Source organism: Triticum aestivum, chromosome 6A (genome assembly GCF_018294505.1).
Source record: "Triticum aestivum cultivar Chinese Spring chromosome 6A, IWGSC CS RefSeq v2.1, whole genome shotgun sequence".
Classification (NCBI taxonomy): Eukaryota; Viridiplantae; Streptophyta; class Magnoliopsida; order Poales; family Poaceae; genus Triticum; species Triticum aestivum.
The window spans coordinates 260,741,260-260,752,084 of NC_057809.1; the positions used below are offsets into that span (position 1 = coordinate 260,741,260).

A 10,825-nucleotide genomic window follows, 5' to 3' on the forward strand; every position below is an offset into this window, starting at 1 on the left:
GTTCGATGGCCGAGATCAGTTGGATCTGCCTCTTTAGATCTTTTTATATTGGTATAGATATAGATATATGCTAAACATTAGGAAGATCTTGATCGTAAGATTCTAGGGTTAGACGGATAAAATGAATTGGTTCTCCGTCCTCTTATGCTTTTAGAGATAGTAGATAATAGATAGATACACAGATACACGTCTTAAATTATGGGACGGAGGGAGTAGTATATACTGTTCACGCGCATTGCTTTTCCGTTTCCATCGCGCGTACACGGAAAAAGGTTTCGCGCCCACGCACACACCTAGGGGTTCTCCTCCGCCGCCGGCCGTTCGCGCGGCGAGTTTGGTGCCATCGGGATTGCAGGGGAACAGGGTTGGGCCTTCTAGGGTTCCGCCGGTTTGGTTTGGTCGGGCCTGCGTCGTGCGTTTCGACGAGCGAATCTAGTGGTCGATTTGAATCAGTGGGTGTCGGATGCAGGTGCCGTGGCGGTTAGCTTGATTCCGATTCTGCTGTAATCCCGACGGGATTTTCAGCTACGTTTGTGTTTGTGCGGTTCAATGGCGGGATCTGTGGGCACAGGCAGGGTAGCACCTCGGTCGTCCCCAAAGCGGTACAGCGGCATGGATCCGCCGTTATCTTTGACCAGGCCGACCATGTTCGATCTGCAGAAGACGGCTGAGCTCGAGAAGGTTATTATTCATTGCTAATCGCTTATGTTTTGGAGCTTTGCTAAGTGGTCTGTTGTGATGATAGTGTTGCTTTTGTGTCGTTGGCAACATGATTGCAGTTCTTGGTTGAAGCGGGCCTTTACGAGAGCGAGGAGCAGTCCGCAAAACGGGAGGAGGTGCTACGGGAGATTGATGGGGTAACCCCTTTCATTGCTTGCTACTCCCTCCATAAACAAATATAAGAGCGTTTAGATCACTACTTTAGTGATCTAAACACTCTTATATTTATTTACAGAGGGAGTACTTGATGTCTCTGATTCTATGGAAGTAGGAGGTGAAACTAGAAGGGGACTATATTTAATCGGAAAGGTCTGCCTTGCATGGCCATTTCGATGACTATGATATTTAAGTAGCTAATGCTTCCTGTGGGCACTATATTCAAATGATTTTTGGTGTGGAGTATTGTATTTCAGTACCCAGACTTGAGAATGTTTGATTAGTCTTTTTCCTGTTTCCATTTTTCTATTTCAGATAGAAATGGTAAATCCTATCTGTAGTGTAATTTACTCCCTCCGTCCCAAAATAATTGTCTTGACTGTAGTACAACTTTATACTAAAGTTAGTACAAAGTTGAGACACTTATTTTGGGACAGAGGGAGTATGTTTTATCAGGTCTTACATTTCGTTGCCCTGCAGTTACTAACCTGTGCGGGCTTTTAATTGATTTGCAGATAGTTAAGGAATGGGTGAAGCAGTTAACTAGCCAGAAAGGGTATTCTGAGCAAATGATTGAAAAGGCAAATGTAGTCCTTTTCACTTTTGGATCTTACCGCTTGGGGGTAACTGCCTATTTCTCTGCCCTATTCTTTTATTCCATACACCTTGTCCCTTCTGTCACATTAAATAACATACTTGTCTATCTTTTTATTATCTTATTAATGTGAATCAAGCAGATTCAAATAAGAACATCCACCCAAAAGTTCTCGTTTGAAGAAGTAAACATACTTGGGTTTGCAGTTTTAGAAACTTGACTTGTTTCATCTCTCATAGAGATGCTTTTGGGTTTTCTAGGCATTTCATCCAAATTGGCCCCTACTAAAAGTTACTTTGCAGTATAAATTCCATAACCTGCTGCCAAACTGCTATTGCTTGTTGAGTTGTTATCAGCTTGGCACTGCATTCCTCTGATATTGCATAGTTTATGTCAGGGTCACATTACTGCTCTTCTAGACGGTGAAAAACGAATCAAAAGTCAAGTTAAGTGCTACAACTATTTATTAAAAGGTTGCTAGAACTAATTTTTGTAACCTGAAAGTAATCACAACCTTTCCTCTTTAGTCCAATGAGTGAAACAAATATTGTCACCGCAACATTGCTACACATTACGTCAGAGGAAAAAATTGTCATTGTGATTGGATGAGTAGGGTGCACCAGTGGAGTAATTTATGTGCCATTACTATGTTCAATCAAGAGGGAGAAATAGGTCGCCAGATAAACAATCAAAGACCACCTGTTCTGTGTGATGTAAGCTAAAACGACAACCAATAAAGATGTGGTCATACATTCAACTTTTACACTTTCTCATGAATTCATGATGGACCAGAATAAAGCAATAATTGTCACAGATAAGATTTGAGTTAGAAGGAGTTTGGAGTAGTGAATTAGTTCAGCATGTTTCGCAATCTAGTACTGGAACCTAAGAAACACGGATACGGAGACACAGACACGGCGATAACATGGGATACGACATTTTCCCAAAATAGCCATTTTGGGGATACGACGAGTATACGTAAAGAAATTTTTAAATATGCCATGTAATTTTTAAATAGCCATGTGGCATTTTTAAATATGCCACATCGGAACCCGGGTGTGGTGGAAAGTGGGCAAGGGCCGGACCGTCACCCCCCAAGTGGCGCGCCGTATCTTGATCCGGATATGGTGGCAAGTGAGCGAGGATCGGGTCGTCGCATCCTTAGTGGCGCGCTACATCGGCGCCCGGGTGTAGTGGAAAATGAGCAAGGGTCTTCGCATTTGACTCGACGGGTGCGAAGGGTAAGGAAGCTAGCCGAGCCTAGGAGGATTCGCTTAGGTAGCTGGAACGTAGGGTCTCTGACAGGGAAGCTTCAGGAGCTAGTTGATGCAGCGGTGAGAGGTGTTGATATCCTTTGCGTCCAAGAAACCAAATGGAGAGGACAGAAGGCGAAGGAGGTGGAGGATACCGGCTTCAAGCTGTGGTACACGGGGACGGCTGCAAACAGAAATGGCGTAGGCATCTTGATCAACAAGAGCCTCAAGTATGGAGTGGTAGACGTCAAGAGACGTGGGGACCGGATTATCTTGGTCAAGCTGGTAGTTGAGGACTTGGTTCTCAATGTTATCAGCGCGTATGCCCCGCAAGTAGGCCACAATGAGAACACCAAGAGGGAGTTCTGGGAAGGCCTGGAAGACATGGTTAGGAGTGTATCGATTGGTGAGAAGCACTTCATAGGAGGAGACCTCAATGGCCACGTGGGTACATCTAACACAGGTTTTGAAGGGGCACATGGGGGCTTTGGCTATGGCATCAGGAATCAAGGAGAAGATGTCTTAAGCTTTGCTCTAGCCTACAACATGATTGTAGCTAACACCCTCTTTAGAAAGAGAGAATCACATCTGGTGACTTTTAGTAGTGGCCAACACTCTAGCCAGATTGATTTCATCCTCTCGAGAAGAGAAGATAGGCGTGCGTGCCTAGACTGTAAGGTGATACCTGGAGAGAGTGTTGTACCCCAGCATAAGCTGGTGGTTGCTGACTTCCGCTTTCGGATTCGTGTCCAGCGGGATAAGCGTGCCAAAGTCGCTAGAACGAAGTGGTGGAAGCTCAAGGGGGAGGTAGCTCAGGTGTTCAAGGAGAGGGTAATTAAGGAGGGCCCTTGGGAGGAAGGAGGGGATGCGGACAATGTGTGGATGAAGATGGCGACTTGCATTCGTAAGGTGGCCTCGGAGGAGTTTGGAGTGTCCAGGGGAAGGAGAAGCGAAGATAAGGATACCTGGTGGTGGAATGATGACGTCCAGAAGGCGATTAAAGAGAAGAAAGATTGCTTCAGACGCCTATACCTGGATAGGAGTGCAGACAACATAGAGAAGTACAAGATGGCGAAGAAGGCCGCAAAGCGAGCTGTTGGTGAAGCAAGGGGTCGGGCATATGAGGACCTCTACCAACGGTTAGGCACGAAGGAAGGTGAAAGGGACATCTATAAGATGGCCAAGATCCGAGAGAGGAAGACGAGGGACATTGGCCAAGTCAAATGCATCAAGGACGGAGTAGGCCAACTCTTGGTGAAGGACGAGGAGATTAAGCATAGATGGCGGGAGTATTTCGACAAGCTGTTCAATGGGGAGAATGAGAGTTCTACCATTGAACTAGACGACTCCTTTGATGAGACCAGCATGCATTTTGTGCGGCGAATCCAAGAGTCTGAGGTGAAGGAGGCTTTAAAAAGGATGAAAGGAGGCAAGGCGATGGGCCCTGATTGTATCCCCATTGAGGTGTGGAAAGGTCTCGGGGACATAGCAATAGTATGGCTAACCAAGCTTTTCAACCTCATTTTTCGGGCAAACAAGATGCCAGAAGAATGGAGACGGAGTATATTAGTACCAATCTTCAAGAACAAGGGGGATGTTCAGAGTTGTACTAATTACCGTGGAATTAAGCTGATGAGCCATACAATGAAGCTATGGGAGAGAGTCATTGAGCACCGCTTAAGAAGAATGACAAGCGTGACCAAAAATTAGTTTGGTTTCATGCCTGGGAGGTCGACCATGGAAGCCATTTTCTTGGTACGACAACTTATGGAGAGATATAGGGAGCAAAAGAAGGACTTGCATATGGTGTTCATTGACTTGGAGAAGGCCTATGATAAGATACCGCGGAATGTCATGTGGTCGGCCTTGGAGAAACATAAAGTCCCAGCAAAGTACATTACCCTCATGAAGGACATGTACGATAATGTTGTGACAAGTGTTCGAACAAGTGATGTCGACACCGATGACTTCCTGATTAAGATAGGACTGCATCAGGGGTCAGCTTTGAGCCCTTATCTTTTTGCATTGGTGATGGATGAGGTCACAAGGGATATACAAGGAGATATCCCATGGTGTATGCTCTTTGCGGATGATGTGGTGCTAGTTGACGATAGTCGGACGGGGGTAAATAGGAAGTTAAGAGTTATGGAGACAAACCTTGGAATCGAAAGGGTTTAGGCTTAGTAGAACTAAAACCGAGTACATGATGTGCGGTTTCAGTACTACTAGGTGTGAGGAGGAGGTTAGCCTTGATGGCCAGGTGGTACCTCAGAAGGACACCTTTCGGTATTTGGGGTCAATGTTGCAGGAGGATGGGGGTATTGATGAAGATGTGAACCATCGAATCAAAGCCGGATGGATGAAGTGGCGCCAAGCTTCTGGCATTCTCTGTGACAAGAGAGTGCCACAAAAGCTAAAAGGCAAGTTCTACAGGACGGCGGTTCGACCCGCAATGTTGTATGGCGCGGAGTGTTGGCCGACTAAAAGGCGACATGTTCAACAGTTAGGTGTGGCGGAGATGCGTATGTTGAGATGGATGTGTGGCCACACGAGGAAGGATCGAGTCCGGAATGATGATATACGAGATAGAGTTGGGGTAGCACCAATTGAGGAGAAGCTTGTCCAACATCGTCTGAGATGGTTTGGGCATATTCAGCGCAGGCCTCCAGAAGCTCCAGTGCATAGCGGACGGCTAAAGCGTGCGGAGAATGTCAAGAGAGGGCGGGGTAGACCGAATTTGACATGGGAGGAGTCCGTTAAGAGAGACCTGAAGGATTGGAGTATCACCAAAGAGCATGGACAGGGGTGCGTGGAAGCTTGCTATCCATGTGCCAGAGCCATGAGTTGGTTGCGAGATCTTATGGGTTTCACCTCTAGCCTACCCCAACTTGTTTGGGACTAAAGGCTTTGTTGTTGTTGTTGTTGTTGTTGTTGTTGTTGTGTTGCCATGTAATATAGAGTTAAAACAAAAAAATTAATGAGGAATTGAGATGAGATCAGAATACTGCCTCATTTCCATCTGCTGTCTCATTTTTCAAGTGCTCAATTATTGAATTAATTGATCCTCTAGACCCATGTCATTGCAACTTACAAAGTACATCAAACGCTAGTATTAGTAAACTAGCAGGATCTCAACACCAGGCTGCCCTTCAGTGTCTTGGCTACTGGCAGTGGTGCTCCCAGATAACATGCTCCCTAACAGAAAGCAACAATCAACACCCAACAGCAGCACCACATTCAATCGAGCACAATATCATGTAGCCAATCAAAACGCAAGCAGCAATGACATGGCTGCATGGGGAAGCAAGCAGCAGCAGCTCAACAGCAAGAGTCACAAAGAGATGAAGAGGTTGAAGAGAGGCTGCTGTGCTTGGGGTTACCTGCTCGAGCGTGATTGCCGTTGGTAGGAGAGGCTGCTGTGCTTGGGAAACGGTGGCAGGGCGAGTCCAGGCAGCGGCGTTGATCTAGGCGGTGGCGGCGCGTTCGCTAGAGCCAGGAGCAGCTCGTTTCCTTTTGTGGTGAGCGTATGTGCGAGTGGGTTTGTATCAGGCAGAGGCTGTTATTGGGCCTCCCGAGTCCCCACCATATCCCAGCCTTGTCTTTTTTTTTTGTAAATGAGATGGTACTGTGGGATACACGTATCTCGGCGTGTCACCGTGTCCTGCCGCACTAGGACAGCAAATCGCTGAATCTGCTGTATCCATGCTTTCGAGATTGGAACCGATGCTGCTTGGTTGGTGTTGATGGTATGCCCCTCGTCGCAAGGATACCTGACAGATCATTAATACTGGTACATAGGGAAGATAGATTCAATTGAGTAGTTGCTGATGTTTGAGATTTTGCATCTTTTTCCAAACAATATTCTTAAACATTATTGTAAGCAATAATAATAGTTTAACGTGCTAAGAATCATTTCTAACCATGTGTGGGAGTGGCACATGTGTGATGGATATTTCTAATCTTCTGATATCAGTAGTCAACTCACAGGAATAAGGGATTCTACAATGTACAGGTTTAAATGCCAGTCACTGTGCAGCATCTGTCCATGTACCTTTCAGCACATCACATGCTTTCTTAGTTTTATGCTCTTTCACGTATTTTGCTAAGTTCCTGTTACAGTATGATCTCCTTCGGCTTCTGGAGTAAATACTTCCTGTGCTGGTAAATTTAACCGAGTCTACTTCATAATGACCTCTTTGTTAGGTTCATGGGCCTGGAGCAGACATTGATATCTTATGTGTTGGACCTTCATATGTGAACCGAGAGGTGAAGTCTAGTCACCTTTCTTTTGCATAAAACCTACTGTTTATAGATTACATATGTCTTATAATAATCAATGTTAATATTTCTGCAGGAGGATTTCTTTGTCACACTACATGGCATATTAACACAACTGGAAGAAGTGACTGAACTACAACCTGTACCTGATGCTCATGTACCTCTTATGAAATTTAAGTTCCACGGGATGGCAATTGACCTTCTCTATGCCAGTGTATCTCTTGCAGTAATACCACCAGTAAGTTGCATTTTATGTAATATTTGTGCATGTTCTCAAATATTTTTGTTACACTTGAGTAGTATTATCGTTATGCATTCCGAGTATGCAATCCACCTGAGGTATTGCTTTTGACTGCTCAAGCAATTCTGTAAGGTACCTTCCCCGCTTTAGTTGTCCCTAACGAATGCATGCCGCAAATGTTTATGGGGAATTATGATAAGACCTGTTATTTGGAATTGTTATACCAACTGAACTGTTGATGGAGATTTATAATGTCTGCTTCAACTTAAATGGTGGTCATTTGGTTACAATATTGAGGTGATGAGAAAGGCAAACCATCCAGTTCAATGCAAGTTGTGCAGCACTACATTTTATTTGCATTGAATTCTTTTGCAGTTACATGCCAATAAGTCTATGATGCAAGCCCCCCCCCCCCCCCCCCCCCCCTCTGTAATATGGTTGCAGGATTTCAACATCTCTGAAGGGTCTGTGCTTTGTGGCGTTGACGAATCAACTGTTCGAAGTCTTAATGGGTGCAGGGTGGCAGACCAGATTCTTCGACTTGTTCCAAATGTTGAGGTTATTTAATTCAGGAATTGCCATTTGTTTATGCTTGTTCCACTTTCTCATTATAATAATCATATGCTTTGTAGAACTTCCGGACAACACTCAGGTGTTTGAAGTACTGGGCAGAGAGAAGGGGCGTTTATTCCAATGTAAGCATGGTTTATCATCTGTGATCCATTTAAATTTGTGAGTGAACCGTGTAAATTTGTGAGTGAATCGTGCTGGCATCTAAAAGTTTTCTTGGTTAGGTTACTGGTTTCCTTGGGGGTGTCAACTGGGCCATATTGGTTGCTCTTATCTGCCAACTCTATCCTAATGCTGTACCAAGTATGCTGGTCTCAAGATTCTTCAGAGTTTTTACGCAGTGGCAGTGGCCGAATCCAGTGATGCTTTGTGCCATTGAGAATGATGACCTTGGTTTTTCTGTATGGGATCCACGTAAAAATCCTCGTGATAGATCTCATGTTATGCCTATCATAACTCCAGGCTATCCATGCATGAACTCTAGCTATAATGTATCTTCTAGCACATTGAGGGTTATCAAGGAGCAATTTAAGCTCGGTAATAAGATTTGTCAGGTATTACACTATTTTTACCTTTATATGTCAGAGCTAGTGTTCAGGACAATTCGTCATTGCTGAATCTTTGATGCAGGAAATTGACCTTAATAAGGCTAGTTGGACTGCCTTGTTTGAGCCTTTTAATTTTTTCGAGGCATATACAAAGTATCTAGTGGTTGACATTGTTGCGGACAATGATGATGATCTTCGGCTTTGGAAGGGATGGGTCGAGTCTCGACTGAGGCAGCTGACCTTGAAGGTTTCCCTCATTTTATTACTTTATCACTCACCAGCCTTAATTTTAACCCTCAATTTTTTGTTTTTAACTATAGTTGCTCTTTTGTGATCATATATTTATTAGAAACATATAGCAGGTCTTTTTTATACCAAGATACCGCAGAATACTTTCTTCCCCTGTGATAATATATTTTTAATCAAATGCAGATAGAGCGGGATACTAATGGAATGCTGCAATGCCATCCTTACCCATGTGACTATTCAAATCCTACAGTACAGTGTGCTCATTGCTCCTTCTACATGGGCTTATCAAGGAAAGAAGGGATGAAAATACATGGTCAAAACTTTGATATTCGTGGAACGGTAGATGAGTTTATGCATGAAATCGGAATGTACACATTGTGGAAGTCTGGAATGGACCTAGCGGTCACTCATATTCGTAAGAAGCAGATCCCTCATTATGTGGGTTACAAGAAACCTTGTCCAGCAATGCATGCAAACCAGCGAGAGCAGTCTGATAGACATGACACTGAAGATGACACACTGACAGCATCTATGTTGGGCCAACTAAAGAGAAAGCGTGATTTTGATGGAGCTGGTCACAGTGAATCATGTAAATCTGTTAAAAGGTCTTCAGTAAGCCTAGGCTACGAGGAAAGTCCACCTGAATATGGAAGCATTGTAAGTAAAGGTGTATCCGAAAACACAGTCAACTTGGTTTCCAGTGCCCTCTGTAATGGAGTTCAGAATGGACTGTCGCATGGCGATGTAAATTTGGAATCAGCAAATTGCTCCAGTTCACCACATGGATCTGAGGAGTCTGCAGCATCAGGCACAAGCTGTGCAGCTGTGGAAACAGTTCACATGGTTGATGAAACTGTTGGTCCTGAAAGCTCAATGGCATGTGTTATCAATGGTACGGTTCAGACTATGGCAGTGCAGACACCTTTAAAATGTGTGGCTGAGAAAGATGAACCCAAGTTTGAGGGAATTGGTAGCTTGGCAAACAGCAATTCTGCCAAGTTTATGGAACAGACAGAAATGCTCACTGGAAACGTCCTTGGTGAGAATATGCACTTGTGTGAATGAGCTGATTTGAAGTGACCTTCCACTAAACAGGTTTAGCTTCCTGTGCATTCCCTGTTCAAATTATCATTCTATTTTCGTTATGATACAAAATTTGCTCATGTTTTACTGTTTATGTTTTGTTTAATTATTTTTGTCTGCAAAGCTGAGTGGTTTGATTGAAGTGATATTTTAAAGATTATGCAGGTGCCAAATTGGTTGTATCCAGAAGCCAGAAAGCTTCAATTAGGCATGTCTTGTAATCATAATCCTGTTGCATTTAGCATCCAAAGTACTGTATTTTTGTCCTAAAAAAATGCTGTATTTTGTTTACCATGTGCTGTTTGGTGTTTTTCCAAATGACAGGTCTGCCCTAAACTGCGTGAGTGGAGGATAGTCAAAAGGAAAAAAGACTGCTGACTTGTTGAATGGAACAGGGGTTTCATGCCTGTGGTCGGTAAGTTTGTTTGCTCCGAGTTCTGACATGGATTTTCTCAGAAGGGGGTCTTGAAAGAAGAGGTGCTTGTGGTGCCGGAATGTTCAGTCAGCTATATGGAGCAAATGTGCAGCAGTTTGTCCCAGATGCTTCTCTGACAAAGACAAGCTGTTACCCAAAACTGCGAACCATGTACCATCCAGGTTACTTGATCTTATTACTAGTATAATACACAGCTTGTAAGTGTTATACAGAGATGCTCTACCTTACACATTAATTACATAGGTTCAGGTCAGAGTTAGGTAGCTTACCATCAATTTTGTCATAGAGAAGACTGCACACCCTTTACCTATGATAATTTTCAAATGCTGGAAGCTTTGTCTACTCATATGATTGCATTATCATGTTCCTTTTCCCAATCATTGATGACCACATCCAGAACCCTGGATTCGCTCTTGAGCCGTGGACCATATGCTATTATGCTAACTGTTCAGCCCTCTGATTCGATGACTGACAGCCAGATGAGCCAACTCAACCAGCCCCCGGCCCTGTCTCGCGTCTTCCTTTCTCCCTCCAGCGCCGCTCGCTCACCCCTCGCATGCCCTCGTGGTCATTGCGCTCAGCCCCACTACCGGCGAGCTCGAAAGCGTGTGCGATGATCACTTCCATCCATCTGTCGCACTGCTGGTCCATCAGGTGGTTGTTGTCTTAGGAAAAATGACCGCGCAGCAACCGTGC

General features: G+C 44.3%; 1 protein-coding gene across 2 annotated transcripts; it reads left to right on the top strand.

Moving 5' to 3' along the window:
- Window positions 1–244: 244 nt before the first annotated feature.
- On the top strand, window positions 245–10,475 carry LOC123127405 (nuclear poly(A) polymerase 4). Of its 2 annotated transcripts, none has more exons than XM_044547101.1 (12): window positions 245–681; window positions 780–857; window positions 1,392–1,499; window positions 6,928–6,990; window positions 7,079–7,240; window positions 7,688–7,801; window positions 7,876–7,938; window positions 8,038–8,367; window positions 8,444–8,608; window positions 8,794–9,705; window positions 9,850–9,901; window positions 10,018–10,475. In XM_044547101.1, exons 1-10 carry the CDS (start codon window positions 550–552, stop codon window positions 9,673–9,675), a joined length of 2,097 nt encoding a protein of 698 aa, XP_044403036.1. In that variant the 5' UTR covers window positions 245–549; the 3' UTR covers window positions 9,676–9,705; window positions 9,850–9,901; window positions 10,018–10,475. The 2 variants fall into 2 exon arrangements, with proteins under 2 accessions (XP_044403036.1, XP_044403037.1); XM_044547102.1 differs by having other exon boundaries at window positions 9,859–9,901.
- The last annotated feature ends 350 nt before the right edge of the window (window positions 10,476–10,825 follow it).